General features: G+C 38.3%; 3 protein-coding genes across 4 annotated transcripts in view; 1 reads left to right on the top strand and 2 right to left on the bottom strand.

The window, feature by feature from the left end:
- Positions 1 to 5,940: 5,940 nt before the first annotated feature.
- On the bottom strand, positions 5,941 to 7,393 carry LOC133529952 (SOSS complex subunit B homolog). Its single transcript, XM_061867738.1, has one exon. It carries the CDS (start codon positions 7,156 to 7,158, stop codon positions 6,634 to 6,636), a length of 525 nt encoding a protein of 174 aa, XP_061723722.1. The 5' UTR covers positions 7,159 to 7,393; the 3' UTR covers positions 5,941 to 6,633.
- A 311-nt stretch (positions 7,394 to 7,704) lies between these two features.
- LOC133529951 (protein Rae1) lies at positions 7,705 to 17,433 on the top strand. The gene is made up of 11 exons (XM_061867737.1): positions 7,705 to 7,852; positions 7,998 to 8,158; positions 9,219 to 9,311; positions 9,774 to 9,851; positions 10,392 to 10,487; positions 11,236 to 11,307; positions 11,843 to 11,974; positions 12,593 to 12,736; positions 13,597 to 13,689; positions 14,697 to 14,810; positions 15,967 to 17,433. The coding sequence occupies exons 2-11, from the start codon at positions 8,012 to 8,014 to the stop codon at positions 16,048 to 16,050; spliced, it is 1,053 nt and encodes a 350-aa protein (XP_061723721.1). The 5' UTR covers positions 7,705 to 7,852; positions 7,998 to 8,011; the 3' UTR covers positions 16,051 to 17,433.
- Positions 17,434 to 18,389: 956 nt separating this feature from the next.
- The window catches only part of LOC133529953 (NADH dehydrogenase [ubiquinone] 1 beta subcomplex subunit 3), a 197,330-nt gene continuing 196,339 nt past the window's right edge, over positions 18,390 to 19,380 (bottom strand). For both annotated transcript variants that reach the window (XM_061867740.1, XM_061867739.1), the window contains exon 3: positions 18,390 to 18,610. In XM_061867740.1, coding sequence (XP_061723724.1) covers positions 18,433 to 18,610 — 178 coding nt within the window. In that variant the 3' untranslated portion in view covers positions 18,390 to 18,432. The remainder of the gene's footprint in view (positions 18,611 to 19,380) is intronic.

Genomic DNA, 19,380 nt, shown 5'->3' with positions numbered 1-19,380 from the left:
TCCGATATTGGATGTCAGACACGAGTAGGTATAGAAAAGAAACCGTTAATGCAAAAAATGCATTGCCTAGCAGCTGTTTTTCTCCAAAGGACACCTGACATCCGATATCGGATCAGTCAAAGTGAAATGAAAACGCTCTTAGACTCATTAAAAGCGTAGTAGTTTATACTTGGCAACGTAGTAGATTATACTTGGCAACGTAGTAGATTATACTTGTCCACGTAGTAGATTATACTTGGCAACGTAGTAGATTACTTTATACTTTCAGCGATAAAGAAATTGTACTTTCAGGGCTAAAAACTGTCTGAATCTGAACATCATCTTTAATTTTAAATGAAAATTTTGACCCAAAACTTACTAAACTTATCTAAATGTAAAATATTATAGTACACGCTAAGCCGCACGATATCTAAACCACTATTTAAGGTGCTAATAAATTAGCTACCATTATTTTTACAGCTGATAGTACTCGGCTTCTGGAGTATATTTAAGTATGAACCATTATAGGTTTTATGATGTTTTTTTGGAGAAAATTGAAAAATCAAATTTACTACGTAAAAACATACTGTTAATAAGATAATTAAATGAGACCTCATTGAACAGATTCTAGAACAACTTTTACTTAACTCTTAACTTAACTGGCCACTTCAAGTTGATAAATCAAATGACACGTTGATTATGACATTTAAGTCCAATAATTGTTGACATGATAAAAAGCGTTAAACATCTTGTCAGTAAAATGCACGTGAAGATTATTTTTAGATAGATAAATAATTTGTTTATTTTGATCGGAAAATGAAAACAAAAATATCATACGTTAAGTTTTCTTAATTTCTATCTAAAGTTAATTGTTTTCAATGTAAAGTACTATTTCTTAAAATATTGGTAACTAGTTTATGAACTCCTTATATATTTGCTATAGATTAGTACTACATCAAAACATACGCTTAATTGTGGTGGTTGCTATTGTATTTTACGTGGAAAAGATGTACACGGCTAAAATGAACTGTAGATATGAGTATTTGAGCGCGAATAATTTAATACGGGTCTATTTATATGTTCTATCTAACGGTGGGTGATCTGTGATACATTTAGTGGTGTATCACATAATTACATAACACGATTAGGAAGGAGGCGGTCCATAAAATAACATACTATCACAAGAAATGGCGGGATAAGGAGCCTTACCACGACTGCCTTACCAGTGCCAAACTGACATTCGCTAACGTCTGCGTAACTTACTTTCAATACATCTCGCTCGCACTAATATGCAAGTACGAGCGAGATGTATAAAAAGTATGTTTACGCACACGCTAGTGAATATGTCATTGTCACACTGGTGGTAGCCGTTAATATGATGCGCGGCCGAATAACGAAATAACGCCAATAACGGTAATTTTTCTATCAAATTCCATTTCGGGAGAAAACGGTTTTCACTTACTAAATCTTAACAAATCACTTTGATTTTGATGGCGATCGCTTCAGCATCAAATATTCTAATTTTATAAGTTTTGCATTTTTGGATATTGTTTTTGTTTTCAAGTTAAAAAAAAAAGGAAAGCCCAATACACCTTGTTTTTAATTATGTCAATAACATACTAAAAAACTTTTGTTTTCAACTCCGCTACAGTGATCAAAATCTAATTTTGCTCATAATTTTCTCGCAGCGAAGCACGTTTATTCAAGCTGCTAATGTGGACAGTATTTAAATGTTATTTGATCCCACCAGCTAGTTAACGGCGAGCCACTCAATATTTATTGCTAAATTACCAGATTCCAAACAAAGTCATAACGTAGAGAGATTTACATATTTGTCACTTGAAATTTATTCAATAACAAGTGCTTCGAGTTCGAATTGAAGGTCAAGGCCATGGTATTTTAATATTTTGTGATTCTTCACGATTTTTGAAATTGGATGGAATAATATCACATCATAGCCTCGGGCAGTGGTGGGGGGAAACTGCAGCGTTCGGGCGACTCAGCATTGCTCAATTATTAGAGTTGACACAATTTGACGTTCCTTAGCATGCACAACCTTACCCTAAATAGCCGAAAGGGATAGTGCCATTATATACTAATACTACCCTTTGGTGCCATTCATTAGAAAGGGAGACAATCGTTATTTAATTTTGCTTATAAAACGAAACCAAAAAATCCAATACCTACCGAAACTCCGTTCGATATTGATCCTCTTCAATTCTGGTATTGCAATGTCGTAAAAATCGTTCCGATATTTCGGGATTCCGGTATTCACGCTCTACACATAAGTAACCATCAATATGAGTACCTACGTACCAACCAAGCTATTTGCCTAGCTATTATAAAGCTATTATACACCGTGTTATTATTGAAATTCGTTAACTTCGGGGTATCGGTAAGAACGTTGAAGGAAACTAAATGGTTAAAGGGGTAACTGGTTAATAAAAAAATATATATTGTTTTTTAATTACTTTCATTTTTATAAAAAGTGAATGTTGCATATAGCGTTATTGTAACACGGACTAATGTCCGTGTAATGTGTGTGTGTAAATGTAATCATTTAACTCAACCAAACAATTCAAAGCTGTCACATATCAATGTCATTTCGAACATCGATCGTCTGAGATAGTAGGTGTAGGTACTTACGTTTAGTAGCAAATGTATAACTCGTACTTAACACTAATCAATATGTAAACAGGCCCGAAGGCAAGTGTACACGCTCGTAAGGGCCTTATAAGATAAAAGATTGATTATCTCCGAAATGGAGTTCGTTAGAATCCCGGTGTCTTAGAGAAAGTTACTTCATTTAAGCTCAGGGATTCACTCTTTAAATTAACGGCAATAAAAAAACACGGTGTATAAATTGCCATACGATAATTAAATTAAATAATTAAGCTATTTCATAATATTTTTTGATCTTTACGTGTTGGATGTTCTCTCATGTTTTTTTGTTACCATGCCGTCATAATACCTAATACTTAGAGGTAAAGTGGATCTTAAGATTGTACACCCATGACACCATTGACCATTTAAGTAAGTGTTATTGAAATTACTAATAGCAATGTTCTATAACGTAGGTACCTTGTTTAGTTTCGCAATTTTTACCCGATTGATTTATACTAACTAGGTATCCAATAATTCTGCCCGGTGGAGCGCACGTAAAAGCCATTGGAAATATTGTGTTTAATTATGTATCGTACTAACGAGCAATAAAGTCCAAATTCGAACTGGAACTTTACTGGCTCTAACGGCGGTTATGCGTGATCAGGATCGGTGAACGATTTTATTATGAAATAAATCAACGCATCACTTTCTCTCAATTAAACACATATAGCATATGCTCGTTAGTTAAAGTTACCCACAGATCTACAATATATTAGTGGGTGAGAGTCAGAATGGCGGGTGTACCTAAATAAAATTAAATGAAAACCATACCATATTTTTGTACCTAATTTGTACTATTTAGTACCTCCTTTAAAAAAAATTGTACCTCACGGTACTTAAAGTTATCACCAAAAAACAGTACACCCGCCATCCTGACAGTCAGAATGGCGGGTGTACTTTATTACGCTGTTCCCGTGGTTATTGATAAATTCTATAAAAGCCAAATTTTTGTACCTTTTTTGTACCTTCATATTCAATTATAATACGAGACATTTTATTTTTGGTTTCCAAGTTTTACTCATTTTATATTTTGCTTGCTATTACAATTTTGCAGGCGTTATAATTTTTCAAATTATCGATTTCATTTTTAAGAAAAAACGCTAAGGTACAATTATTTTTATTACGCCCGGATTTAGTACCTTTAATGTTTAATCTGTTAAGTTCAAATAACTCAGTAAATCATGTCTTAAAAAAGGCTAGGCGCCAATTCAAAGAAATCTTCCTAAGAAAAATCATTTTTAAGACATGATTTTCTGAGCTATTAGAACTTAACAGATTAAACATTAAAGGTACTAAATCCTGGCGTAATAAAAATTGAGGACTGAGTCCCTTACTACGCTCAAGATTCTAAATTAGATTCACTCGCTACGCTCATGAATCTACCATAGAATCTTTCGCTTGCACGGGACTCAAAATAAGCACTCGAAGAAATATCAAATTTCAGCTTTCTAGCACTAATGATCACGGAGCAAAGCCGCGAACGGACAGACAGGCAGACATGGCGAAACTATAAGGGTTCCTAGTTGACTACGGAAGCCTAAAAACTGCTCATTAAGTCTTCTACCTAAACAGATGACGTGATTGTCACAAAAACTGAACAATTGGTAAAAAGTGGGAACCTTATGAATATCTACCATCATGACGTAAGACAGTGGTCATCAATTTAGGAAAGCCCCGTTAGTCATGAGTAGATCGTTATGAGTCTCACTATCACGGAAGAAGTGATGGTACAGTCGCCATCAAATATATCGGAGCGGCCAAGATGCTCACAAATATCTGAACACGCCTCTATTGTCAAGGCGTTTACGGCCTCTTAGCCAAGTCGGTAGGTAAGGTACATACGAGAAGCAAGAGGTCCCGGGTTCAAATCCCGGTAATGACTTTTTTGTAAGTTTATCATGAATATTTGTCGCCGTGTTGGACGTATTGGATAAGTATTAGTTATTAAAAATAAATTTCGTCTCTTCCCTATTGACATTCTTTTTTTTAACCACTCACTTGCTTCATATTTTTCAGTGACTTCTATTATTATAATAAAATAAGGCCGACCGGTCTGGCTTAGTGGGTAGTGACCCTGCCTACGAAGCCGATGGTCCCAGGTTCAAATCCTGGTAAGGGCATTTATTCGTGTGATGAGCATGGATATTTGTTCCTGAGTCATGGGTGTTTTCTATGTATTTAAGTATTTATAAATATTTATATATTATATATATCGTTGTCTAAGTACCCTCAACACAAGCCTTATTGAGCTTACTGTGGGACTTAGTCAATTTGTGTAATAATGTCCTATAATATTTATTTTATTTATTATTTATTTTATAAGGGTGACAGCTGGTAACCACAGTTACCAAAAGCAAGTGAGTGGTAAACCATTTATATATATTAGTTACTCTTTGCTTTGCTTTCTAATCTTAAGTCATTTTGTGTTGTCCTCGTCTATAAACATTAAGCCACTTTCAGGAGTTCCAGAGCGCGAACAACGAAATTTGAAATCTCGCGGTAAACTCTCTCAGAACATGCGCTCCATTGTCAATAAAATTGCAGGTGACTCTACATGAAAGTAACGAATATGGATAAAAAAGAAGTCAGTTTTATTATTATTTACATAGTTTAATTGTATGCCGAATACATAAAATTATGCCAAATCATACAAAGTTATGTAATTTTTTTTTTTTTACTTCCTAGAATGAAATAAGGAACTTGAAATGTAGCTTGTTCTTTCTATTAACATGATTTAATGTCGCTATTATCTATTGGTTGTCTAAACATCTTTGATTAACATTCAGTATTAAGTTACACTATTGCTTTATTAGGTATCTGCAGGCCTACCGCGAAAACGGTAAAAAAATTGCGGGGATTTTTCTCTTTTACTCTCATTAAGACGTAATTAGAATGACAGAGAAAAATGCCCGCATTTGACGAACTTTAAGTATAAACTTTGGTCCCAGGCCAGTCTTGCACAGGGCCGTAGCCAGAGTTGCATTTAAGATAGGGCAGCCGTAATTACAGGTAGGGCGCAATCCTTACCTATATTATTGAAGTCAATGGTATTTCTTAAGGTTAATCTGATTTTAAGGTACGTCATTGCTCCATAATGCCGCCCCCCCCCCCCCCCGCCCCCGCCCCCCCTAGCTACGGCCCTGGCCTTGCATTAAAGGAAGACTCACAAAGTCGCTTCTCCAGCTTGCTATGGTGTCATAACTATTTGAAAAACACCTTTATAATTCAAGCGATACAGACAGTCCCCTATGCTGGTGCATGGGGACAACAGAAGAGAATTAGGTGCTGGAATTCAGCAGAGTGTCTACATACAGGACACAACATCTCAGATCTCTGGGAGATCTCCCTGGTGTTCTATGCAACATCAAAGGTTTTATAAGATTTCTTGAGTTGGGCTTCTTAGACTAGCCCCACCCCATTAATGCAAAAAAGGCAACAGTCATTGAGTTGCGAAAACCTGCCTGTGCTACAATACAGTACAGTCTAGGTATCAAATATAGACATTGACAAAGTGCCAAAAATATGTACACACTACATGAATGCATGGGAAATAAGGTTGTGTATACATATTTTTGGCACTTTGTGTTGATATTTAATACCTTGACTGTACATGGAACTCATTGACAGAAAAACACAGCCACATTGAGTTTGGGTTCATTGAGCATGATTTGAGGAGAAATTGGTTGAATTCAAAAACAGTAAGTACAGTCAAGAATTAAAGTATGTATCAAAAAATTTTTTTTCACTCATTAAATTTACAGTGCAATTATTATAAATTCTGTTTAAAAGTAGTAATATTTGGTGATATGAGCAATTATACATACTTCTCCTAAGTTACTACAACACTATGAGTATAGAAAAGTTAACTTAATATTAAAACCAATTTTTGTTCTAACTACCAACTAACATATACACACCATATTAAATAAAATACAAAAAGCATTATCGCAAAATATTACTATAAATAAAGTCCTGAATATCACTGAAACGCTACCTGCGGTTATTGTTTCTCTGATGTCCCCGTCCTCTAACATAAGTTTTGTGTCCTCCCATTTTGTTGTCCGATTGAAATGGTTTATTATTGCTGTTGTTGTTAACAGCTGGCGGGGTCGCGCGCTGGGCAGGAGCGGCAGCCGGAGGAGTGGTTGACATGGGGGGTGGGGGCGGGCTAGGTTGTGGCTCGCTCATGTTCACTTGTTCATTAAATAACATACAGAATTCGCCTACTTTCTGTATATCTCCTGATTTACCCGCATATAGAGTTAAAGCGCCTCTCCATAAAGCCGCATAGCCTCTCGTGAGCCGCACGATGTCTCCAGGCATAAGTAGGGCGCCCGGCTCATCCCAGACGGAGAGGTTAACTGCGGCACCCGCGTCCGCTACCCTTAGCGTACGGACTTCTCTGGCTTCTTTGGTTAAAGTCGGCCCACCAACTTCCAGCACTATGAAGACTGCGTTGATGTTTTTCATGCCTGGTTTCAGGTCTTTTATTGCCACATAGTCTGTGCTACCCATTGCGAAAGCTTAGTTATCGTTCTAGCGTTCGTAGATGATGTTGGCGACAAATATAGACGGGCGGCTGCAAATAGTGCAAATATTACCTTTAAGAGGCCTTTTTTTCATAAAAACGAAAGATTTGCATCAAAAATAACAATAACAAAGAACGTTTGAATGAATTTTATTTTTGACAGATAAGTGAGATATGACAAATTACTAATGTCATTTTCTATTTATCCCCATCAGGCTATCAATATTATTGCCAGCGCATTTTACATTCGTATGAATCGTAGAAAGGTGAATGGTTCATATTGACAGTGGCACTTTTTTTTTGGTATGTTTAAGCTATATTTTTTAACGCGGATTAATAAAAAATATACACACAAAATAATGAAATTTTGAATTAAATTTCTTTACCTATAAATAAATATTAAAATAAATAAAGATACGGTATTATAGTCTACCAAACAAAACTTGTCGGTAAGTAAGAACAAATAAAAGTTTACTCATCCCTTTCTTTTGGGTGCTAGTACTAGTGTAAGACAAAGACACTTTACTCTTTGGTACAAACAAAGGTCTTAAACGATATTTCCAAAGCCTAAATGTAGTTTTGACATATTAAAAAAAAATCGAGTGGATAATAACATAACCTCAAAAAAAAAACGGTTTGTGACGGATATTTGAACAAAACCTAGGAGAAATCGCTTTACAGGTATTTAAATCGTGTTGTTTTTCTTAAAAAATATATTTAATATAATTTGTAAATTATGCAATCTATTGAATGCACTACAGCTACATGTCAATCATCAACCTGCGACTGTGCCTGCGTTTTTAAATCATCGATTTCTTTTCTTCAGCTTAGTGCAGTAAGATGTTCAACCAAATGACAGCAGCCGGGGGCAACCCCAACAAAGATCTGGAGGTTGCATCGCCGCCCGACGACACCGTCTCGGCCCTCGAGTTTTCCCCGCCTTCGGTGCCACAAACATTCCTTATCGCCGGTTCATGGGACTGTCGGGTACGTAATATTGGTTAGGCTTGTTGCTTTTGAAATATTCCGTTTTAGTGCTCCCTGCAACACAGTCATTATTTTATGAATGTGGTTTACAATAGCATTTTTAGGAAATTTTTATTCTGAAAAACTTCACTTCACATTGGTGATTATATTGTAATATTTGAATATTTTCAATTGCAAATTCCACTGGTTACAACGTTTACACCAACCTTATACTTAATGCCACTCTGCCAATGTATTATTGCTATCTTTATACCCTTAATCATGCAATTTTTTTGATGAAATTTGCTATAAGAGGGTTCTCGGGGGTGAAAAATCGATCTAGCTAGGTCTTATCTCTGGGAAAACGCACATTTTTAAGTTTTTATATGTTTCCCGAGCAAAGCTCAGTCTCCCAGATATCTATATAGTATAGGTATCTTAATATGTAGAATATAGAACTTACACATATTTCACACAATATTAAGAAATCATAATATAAAAAAAAAACTATTATAACTTAAGTCTAGCTTAAGCCTAGTCAATAAGTCCCCCCGAGTTGTGGCCAGCGCAAAGGTACCCATCACATTAGCCGAATTGCTACGTTTAATGGCAATGGACAACCTTTGCACCATGTAATATAGAATAGGGTAATAAGGTTGGCAGAAGGTGGGTGGACGACATCAAAGCCATAGCAGGAAGCACATGGACGAGAGTTGCCAAGGATAGAGAGGAATGGAGAATATTGGAGAAGGCCTTTTGCCAATAAATGGCACACAGACAGGAATAAAATATGCAAGAAATGTAGAAAAATGAAATTTACTTTACTGTCTGAAATAAAGGATTCTTAATTCTTAATAAGGTTGGCAATCTTGATTCAATTATTAGACACCACACAGAGCGAACATACACGCGAGGCAATTTCACTACACAGGCCGGTTTGTGCGCAAGGAGATTGCCTCGCGCGTCTGCTTGCTCTGTGTGAACCCACCTATTATATAATTATTTGGATCTGTGCCTTATCTTACAAATCTTGCAAATTTTAGTGAATTGAAATAGTAGTGAATTGTTGTATTCCTCTTAGGTAAGATGTTGGGAGGTGGAAGCATCTGGGAAGACTGTGCCCAAAGCTGCGCAGGGCATGGATGGCCCCATTCTGGATGTAGCCTGGCATGATGTAAGTAAACCAGCTAAAAACTTATTTCGGGAGACAGTTTTAGGGTTTTGAAACTTATTTTTAATAATATTTTTAGGGTTCTAGACCATAAAGAAGCCTACTAAGCTTTCGCTATAGGTGTGCCCATTTATATGTTAATATGCGGGTCCGCACAGAGCGAGCGAGCGAGCACGTACGCGCGAGGCAATTTCCTCACGCACTAACCAGCTAGTGTAGACACGTCTACACTGGCCTGTTTGTGCGTGAGGAAATTGCCTCGCGCGTATGCTCGCTCTGTGTGGACCCGGCTAATGGACTGTATCCTATCAACCAAACAGGCACTTTAGGCATGATGGATATGATCAGTTTTGTGAAATCAAAGTTATATATTAATACTATGAATTGGCTAAAATAGTAATAGTGACTTGTTAAGGAACCCTAAAAATCAACCAAATTCTAAGCTAAAATATGTTGTTTTTGCAGGATGGATCAAAAGTGTTCATGGCCTCAACAGACAAAAGTGTCAAATGCTGGGATCTAGCAGCCAATCAGACTATTCAGGTAAGGCTTTATTATTTCATATTTATACCTACATATTGCTTTCTATATCAAAATGTACCTTATGCTGTTGCCATAAGGCATACCCTCCTTTTTTTTACATACGTACATATAATCACGCCTATTTCCCGGAGGGGTAGGCAGAGACCACGGATTTCCACTTGCTACGATCCTGACATACCTCTTTCGCTTCCTTCACTTTCATGACATTCATTTCATTTCATTTTTTTTTATTGGGAAAAATTGCTTTTATGCACATGAGTGCAACACAATTTGATGCTAATTTTAAGCTGTTTTGTTCCTTCACTTTTATGTAAAGCACTGATTTTGATAATATTGTATTTGTAATGTTTTATCCGCAAGTTTCTGAAACATCCACTTATTCATACCATAACAACATGAGCATGACATAGAATTGTTCGCATGCAAAGCAAGAGAGGTAGTCAACAACTTAGCGCTTTTCTACAATAAATAACTGTTTACTTATGGATTGAATGTGTTTTCCGTCCTGAGAATGATTTGATCATGTTTACATCATTGCAGGTAGCAGCCCATGACGCGCCAGTGAAGACGTGCCACTGGATCAAGGCTCCCAACTACACCTGCCTCATGACTGCCTCCTGGGACAAGACCTTGAAGGTATGCTTCACGCCAACATGGCGAGTTCACACGGAGCGAGCAGCCTCGCGAGGAAGTTTCCTCGCGCGGCAAACGCCCGGCCTCGCGAGACCGCGTGCTCGTGTAATTTTTTGCCTCGTGCGAGCCAATTCGCGTCAAAAAAAATTATTCTACTTTTCTTAATCAAAACACGATACTGCTGTTTATGCCCTTAAACTGATTCCCACAATTTTTATTGTACATCTTGTATTGTATTGTTAAGAGGGAAGAATAGCTTTGCGATCCTAGCGAAATAACGGTATTTTTTCTATAAAAATTCAATTTCGGGAGAAAACGTTTTCCATTATTTAAATCTTAACAAATCACTTTGATTTTGATGTCGATCGCTTCAGCATAATATATTCTAGGTTTACAGGTTTCGCTTTAAAAACAAATGACTTGTTAATTTTGAAAAAAAAAGGGAAACCGAGTTTTCCTTTAGGCCGAGGCGGCGCGCGCGTTTTCTTCGCCTGAGCGCACGTCTACACTGGCCGTTTTGTGCGTGAGGAAATTGCCTCGCGCGTATGCTCACTATGTGTGGATCCGCCTAATAATATATTAAAAAATCACGGAAAATGGAAAATATTTAGAAGTCGAAACACATTTTCTCTTTTTGTATGGACAATCACGTGGTATATACTTCCCTCTTAAGAGAAGAAAAAAGCTGGAATAGTAATAATAATTTAGTTTTAACTGTTACCGTTAATTTGTAATTTTTTGTCTGTTTCAGTTCTGGGACACTCGCAGCTCTCAGCCAATAATGAGTATGAATCTATCCGAAAGATGCTACTGTGCCGATGTGGTGAGTGATCTAGAGTACTACACGAATACTTTTTAAATGTATGAATGTCAATTTATGCCTGTAAACTTGATATATGAATGGCGCAATGGGTAATTACATTGGTTTTCATGACACTTGCTCGAAAAAAATCTTATTTCATGCAGGTATACTGAAGGACAAATGCATGTATTGTTCCTGCGGGAGTTATGGATTGTGGAGAAAGCTGTAACTCCTTGGAGAGTTATAGCTTTTTTTAAATTGTGTAACTAATTCATACAAACCAAGTAGGTTTAAATGAGTTTTACTTTTTTTAATTTTTACTAAATGTTCTATCGTGGCTGAATAGCGGATACAATACAATACAATATAGCGGACGAATGTTTGAAATGTCACCATAATTAAGAATGAATTCGCATTTTTTTTTTCTTCGCAAGTGGCAACTGTGATGAAAACTTTAATGCACTCCAGCCTGCGGCTGTCGTACATCTAAAGACCTCGTTTGCAAAATTTCACCTACCCCCTCGTTGCACAATGTAATATTATTAGTTATCTCTAGGACTACCCGATGGCGGTGGTGGGCACGGCGGACCGCGGCATCTGCCTGTACACGCTGGAGGGCAAGCCGGCCGAGTTCAAGCGCGTCGAGTCCCCGCTCAAGCACCAGCATCGCTGCATCGCCATCTTTAAGGTTATATTATTTATTAAAAATGTACTTTTTGCAGAGGTGGATTGTCGAAGAAAATTTTGTAGCCACATTAAATTTACTGTCATCTTTCGACACATGATTAGAATATAATCATGTGTCATAAAACTTTTAGAACACCATTTTACTTTGATCCTTATTCTTTCACTGATATGTGTTAAATTTGTTAAATTTCAAATAGTGGCGGCCATGGCAGATTTGATTTGTTCACTCCATCGCATAGGTGGCCTGTTAAGCGGTGTTTTTCCGTTTGTTCTACCCTGCACCACTAGACGCTCTATGGAGTCGTTGATTGGCCTCGAGACGGAAAAAACTGAGTATGCGGGTCTTTACGAGAGTCGAAAGGCGCTGCTTGATACGGAGTTCTTTAAAGATGGAGACATTAGTCCGAAAGTCGGTCCAGGATATCCCAGCACCACATTTCTAGGGCTTCTATCTTCTCCTCAGTCTTTTGGATAGTCCACGTCTCCGCAGCATATAAGAATATGGGAAAAGCTAGGGCCCATACAAGCTGAACCTTCATGGTGTGTGACATTTCGTTTGTTCCAAATTCTCTTAATAATTAACTACATTTTAAAGGAACAATATCGTGTTTTCCTTTAGGATAAGAAGACCAAGCAGCCAGCAGGGTTCGCACTGGGTTCAGTAGAGGGGAGAGTGGCAATACAATATGTCAACCCGACCAACCCGAAGGATAACTTCACATTCAAGTGTCATCGGTCAGCGGGGACCACGGGGGGATATCAGGTAAATATGTTTACTGGTCTAAATTTTACAAAATGTATATTTAAATTTACTTCATAACACATTAGTAACTGCGACTGTCTAAAACTTCAGGCTATTCCAATTTTATTGTATACACTATAGTTCGTATTTTTAGCATTAGAAAAAAGGTAATCTTGATGTCTTTTTTTTTTTATTAAAAAAAATAGTTTATATTACTTATGAAAGCATAAGAATGTAAATAATCGTATATGATTTATAATTGGTACATATATGTGAATAGTATTTTTTTAACAAAAAGACACTTCAAGATAGCTTACCCTCTTTCTAATAGTAAAAAAAACGAACTATAAAGATGCAACGGATAGTTGTTTGGTATCCAACCGCCGGATATTCGGCTGGTGGAACATTTTCAGTTTAGCAGGTGGGCGTCATGCAGTTTTTGACCTGTTTCGTAGTGGACGTTCGCGTGGACTCATTTCTAGGTTGGAAAGGAGATTATTTCATTACGTAGTAACTGTATTTATATTAAAACAAATAATACGTTGGATGTGTTATGCAAATGTTACTTGTAAAAATAAATAACTTCGATTATGGCCGTGATTGTTTTGTGATCCGGTATCCTGCCGGATAGTACGTTACTATCCGGTTGCCGCCCGGATATTAAAATATGAGCCGGATAGGCCGAATAGTAACCGAATATCCGGTACATCACTATTATACACAAATAAGACCGTCTTATTTCATTATTTTGACCGCCAAAGACATTAATCTTCCTTCAACCTTCGTGCATTCCGACAAGGTTCAAGATTCACCCGACACGATAGGCATGCCGTTCAAAGCTATAAAACTCAATAAATGAATGAATAACCATTTTTCCCCAGGATATCTACGCAGTGAACGACATCGCCTTCCACCCCGTGCACGGCACCCTGGCGACAGTGGGCTCCGATGGCTCCTTTTCCTTCTGGGACAAGGTATGCAAATATCCGTATCAAAGTTTTATGAAGGCGATTGCCACTAACCTTCAAACCACCATTGACATTTTTGAGATGATTTTTTGGGCTCAAACCTTTCGTTCGTGTCATCCGCGATGACTTTCTGAGGTGATCTTTTGGGCTCAAGCCTTATATTTCGTGTCGTGACGATGATGCGCAAAATTTGTCAAATCTAACCTTTAGTAACATGACAATATTAGTCAAGTCTCGCGTCTTCGTGAATGACACGATGTATAAACGGTTAAACAAAAGGCATTTTTTGTTATGTGCACCGAGGTAGCTACCGTATTTGTCATCAAGCCCGTTAAAAAGACAATTTAAACATTCTACTTTTATGGTTCAAATTTGCGACTTGCAATCCGGAGGTCGCGGGTTCAAACCCCGGCTCGAACCAATGAGTTTTTCGGAACTTACGAAATATCATTAGATATTTACCAGTCGCTTTTCGGTGAAAAAAAACATCGTGAGGAAACCGGATTAATCCCAAATAAGGCCTAGTTTCCTTCTGGGTTGGATGGTCATATGGCAGTTTCGTAAAAACTAGTGTCTACGCCAATTCTTGGCATCTAGCCAAGCGGACATCTAGCATGAGTCGTGGCAAAATGCCGGGACAACGCGAGGCGAGGAAGATGATGATATGGTTCAAACGTATGTAAGAGCTTAAATCAGGACATATCTATTAATACTTGACGACCGGTTTGGCCTAGTGGGTAGTGACCCTGCCTACGAAGCTGATGGTCCCGGGTTCAAATCCTGGTAAGGGCATTTATTCGTGTGATGAGCATGGATATTTGTTCCTGAGTCATGGGTGTTTTCTATGTATTTAAGTATTAATAAATATTTATATATTATATATATAGACAACGATACCCTCAACACAAGCCTTATTGAGCTTACTGTGGGACTTAGTCAATTTGTGTAATAATGTCCTATAATATTTATTTATATTTAATAATACTCACAAAAAATATTAATATATTTTGTAGGACGCACGCACGAAGCTAAAGTCATCAGAGTTGCTTGAGCAGCCGCTAACGCGCGCCGCATTCAACCACAACGGACAGATATTCGCCTACGCCGTCGGATACGACTGGTCGAAGGTATGTACTTCAAATAGTAACCCTAAGTGTAAGGCCTGAGTGGACGCTCGAGGCGTGCGGCGTACATATTAAACAAATGCAAACGTATAGGAGCGGCCGCACTGCACGCTGCTCACAGCACGCGAGCGCCCACTCCGGCCTTACATTTATGTCACATACGAAGGAAAAACTGACCAAAACCTCCAGTACCCAGGACTGGAATGGAACCAACCTCCTTTGCATTCGCGGCAGATGCCTGGACCGCTCGGCTACCCAGCCACGGCGGCATGGGTCGAAATTACAATAATTATGAATTTTAATTGTATTCAAAATTGGTGAACCATTTATCGACCACTTGTTGGTATCCGATTGTACTGAAATTTGGGCGTTGGAGGGTCTGCCATCTTGTGGCCTGAATCGCAAACATAAACATGTCCAATGACACTTCACGCCAAAGCAAGTACTGCCATCTACCGTTCTCGTAAGTTTTCTTGTGCATTTTAGGTTCTGCCATCTTGCGGGCTATATTGGAAGCATAAACTTCACATTTACGCCTCGCGTTTTTTGTTCTGCCTCCACAGATTATGCACCCTCCCTATAGGGACCGTGCGCGTTGGAGGGTCTGCCATCTTGTGGCCTGAATCGGAACCATAAACATGTACATGTACATGTCACCCGTTTTCTTGTGCATAGTAAGTGCTGCCATCTTGTGGGCTACATCGGAACAATAAACATCACATTTACGCCTCGCGCCAAAAATCTGACGGCTCCTGTGCTGCCTCCTACAGTTCATGCACGCTCCCTATACTGTCAATGCAATGTTATAATGAGCCTGCCAGATGGGTCTTGCGGGAAAATATATGAATGAATGGTTAGAATTAAGCAGTGTCTGTAGGGTAGCTACAACCCTTCCCTTCGAGTTGGCCGTCGGCGACCGTTACATGATTACGTCACAGGTACAATTACTATCGACAAAAAAATATTTTTATGCTTTATTTTATAATTTTTGTGATTGTATTAAATGTAAATCATAAAAAGTAGTTGCAAAACTGTGGTAGCCAAGTGGATAAGGCGTCAGAGGAGTGGAGCGGGGAAGCGGGCCGGGAGGTAACGGCCAACTTGAAGCGAATGGGTATATTGGCTATACTATTTCATTGATCTTTTTCATGTGTTGCAGGGTCACGAGCATTTCAACCCTGCTAAGAAGAACTTCATCTACCTGCGAGCGTGCTACGAGGAGCTCAAACCTCGCACCAATTGATTTACTTCGCTGCCATCTTTCAACGCGTGAACGACGTCGTGAGACGTCAGCGATGTCATTTGACGTCGGTCGCGTTATATACGACGTTAGATCCGCCCGAATGATTTCGCTTTTAACGCGTGAGCGACGTCAATTGACGTTAGTAGCGTTATGCACGACGTGAGATCTGCAGCGAGATAATTCGTTGCTATCTTTCAACGCGTGAGCTACTACGTAAGATGGGCGTCGTGTAACGTTGACGTCATAATGGACGTTAGCCCCGCAGGAAGTGATTCAATCGCTTTCATCTTTCAACGTATTCTCTTCTCTTCTTGCTTATTTGAGCAATAGAAAGGGAATAAGACGAAACTTCCAGATTTGTAGTTATAACCCAGCGACGTCAGTGACGTCATTAATAACGTTATTGGCGTCGACGTTATGGCGTCCGAATATAGAACATTTTGTGTTGATATGGTTATTATTATGTACCGTAAAACAACAGGATAGGGTGCAAAATTTTAAAGTAAGTCACGGTCGTAAACATGTTTACACATTTTTTACTTTTAAACTTTGTTTGCTAAATCCTACATCCTAATTTAATAGTGTGATTGCAACATTTGAATCGTTGTTATAGTATGTGGGATATAAAAACAAATTTTAACAAAAAGTTGAAAAAATACGTGTGTATTTTTTCAACTTGTATTTTGTCCCTTAGCTGTACCCCGTTTTCTTAAGATTAGAATTGTTCTAACCTCAAAAAGCTTTTCTTAAAAATAGACCATTAGCCGGGTCCACACTAAGCGCGTTTTCCTCGCCCGAGCGCGCCGCCGCGTCCTAGGCACGTCTACACTGGCCGTTTTGTGCGTGAGGAAATTGCCTCGCACGTATGCTCGCGCTCGCTCTGTGTGGAGTGGACCCGCCTATTTATATAGTTGGTGGTTTTTGTATGTATGTTTTGAATGTCAATGTTGAATTATTACGATTCTTTGCTTAGTTTTGTGAAAGCCATAGTTCAGCTAGCTGATTTATAATTGTCTTGGTGTATTTAGTATATTTATGAGGAATAAAATGTGACCGCGGCCGGCAAAACGTCCCACTTTGTCGCTTGCCATAAGGACGAGATTTGCTTGTACTTTAAATGAATAACCTGACAAGCCGTCCTTATGGCAAACGACAAAGTGGGACGTTTTGCCGGCCGCCGTCACAAATATGTGTACTATTTGGTACTATGCACTTTTTTAAGTGTTTAAACGTCTTTATCATTAAGTGACTTACCATATCAAAAAGTACCTTATGGCAACTGCATGAAGTACCTTCTGATGTGGAAAGCCTCTTATACATAAGGACAGCATGTAAAATGTAATTTAAATTGTTACAAACTGTTAATAAACAAGTTAACAAGGATATTGTTTATCATTTTTCTGTTTTTACCTTTTAACTCCCAATTTCCTCAAATTCTGGAATAACTTGCCTCAAGATTTTTTTTTTTAATTTCAACCACTACGTACAAGGCACTTGATTTAATTGTTGGCTTTTGAATAAATTTAATTTTGTATGGTTTGGTCATTATTAAATTAAATATCCGTTTATTTCAGGCCGGGGCCCATAAAGAAAAATGTTAGTTACAATTCCTTAAATTATGTTAGCACCTACTCGTGCTGCTATTATTGCAAAGAAACATTGTGGGTGGGACCACAGCTCTCCAATCCTGGTTTCAGATAGCCAAAACTCATAAAAACTACCAAGTACTATTCTGATATCCTTAACCCTTAGAATGCCACGCCTGCGTGTGCGGCGTATTATCGTGAACCTTTTCGCACTTGTCCCTTGGGCACATATGAATTTGGGGCCCTTTTGGAAAGTGAAGAAAGCAAATTAAACTAATATTTTTCTATTATGATCTTCTGTTTATAATGGGTAATCATAAATACTGATACTGTCTATCCTTCGGACCCCCCTGAGGATAGGGGCCCCGTGTGCCCTTATGGTAGAGACGGTACCAGGGGAGCAAAACTGTTCATTTCGGTCATTCTCGGCTACATTCCGCTCAGCATTGCTTCGAGCAATTATTAGGGCACAACTTGACTTCCCTTTGCGATTCTACACTCCATACCTTTGCGTGTACGACCACAGACAAGATAATGACTTGAATTTCTGTTTGTAGGAAGTTTATTTCCTGTAGGTATGGTAGTACTATTACTTATTCTGTGACAGTACTGGCAATACACGAAGGTTAATATTGGGCTATAGCTTAGCCGTCAGTTGACATCTTTGGTGGTGAAACTGGAAGAGTAAAGAGTAAAAATATGATTGAGAAGGATGATAAGGTACCTGGTGGGGTCTAAATAAAAGCAACAATATAAACTATCAATAACTTTATTCACTAACACAGCATTCAATAATTTAATGATGTCCACCCTTTTCCTCATGGCCATGGTCTCCGTGACCGCCTCCGAGCATCTTTTCCGCACTGGCAGTGATCAGCGCCAGGCCCAGGCCGATGGAGAAGCCACGGAAGAACACTTTTCTCGCGCGACCCCATTTGGTGCCAAAACCAGGGTTATATCGCCAGGCCTCGTTTCTGGAAAGTTTGATAATTCACATTAAATGGAATTGTGGAAAAAGTCATCTATACACAGTAACTGTCGAGTGCACAGCCTTCAATACTAAAATATAAAATGATAATAATAATATTTCTACATGACATTAAAGCTCTCCAAGAGGCCTCTACGTGTTGGATCTATATTCCCGATGACATTAAAGCTCTCCAAGAAGCCTCTACATGTTGGATCTATATTCCCGCAAGCCTATCAAAAGACCGGGATTTATAGGCTGAAATCCAAGGAGATATAATAATAATAATAACGACGCATGCCTCCCAAAGGTCCGGGACCCCATGGTCCCGAGATATGGTAAGACAGACAAATAATAATAATAAAGACGCTTATTCAAAAAGTTTAAACATAGGTACATAATAAAAGTACACAATAATGCTTACAAACTAATTGAAAGGGAAAGTGGCTCAGCTAATGTCTGCGCCAAAAGGCCTCGGGGCACAGCGGCCCTAAGGACTTCCAGCAACGGATGCTGTTATTCTGCCACCACCGTATTTGTACATCTAGCTAAGGACAGCAGAAACATTAACACTATTACATTTAGGACAGGATAGCAAAACCAAACAATATGCAGTGAATACAAAAAAAATACTAATTTAACTATATTTAAATATCTATAGAGCAGGTCATTCAACCAAAAGTGTATGTTACTTTCTTTTGGAGGTTCAGTAAATATGCCTTGCAACACAGTTTGCAAACTGCCACAAATTTCTCGCGATTCAACACTAAGACGCAT

Source organism: Cydia pomonella, chromosome 22 (assembly GCF_033807575.1).
Source record: "Cydia pomonella isolate Wapato2018A chromosome 22, ilCydPomo1, whole genome shotgun sequence".
Classification (NCBI taxonomy): Eukaryota; Metazoa; Arthropoda; class Insecta; order Lepidoptera; family Tortricidae; genus Cydia; species Cydia pomonella.
This window is presented reverse-complemented; position numbering and strand designations above follow the sequence as displayed.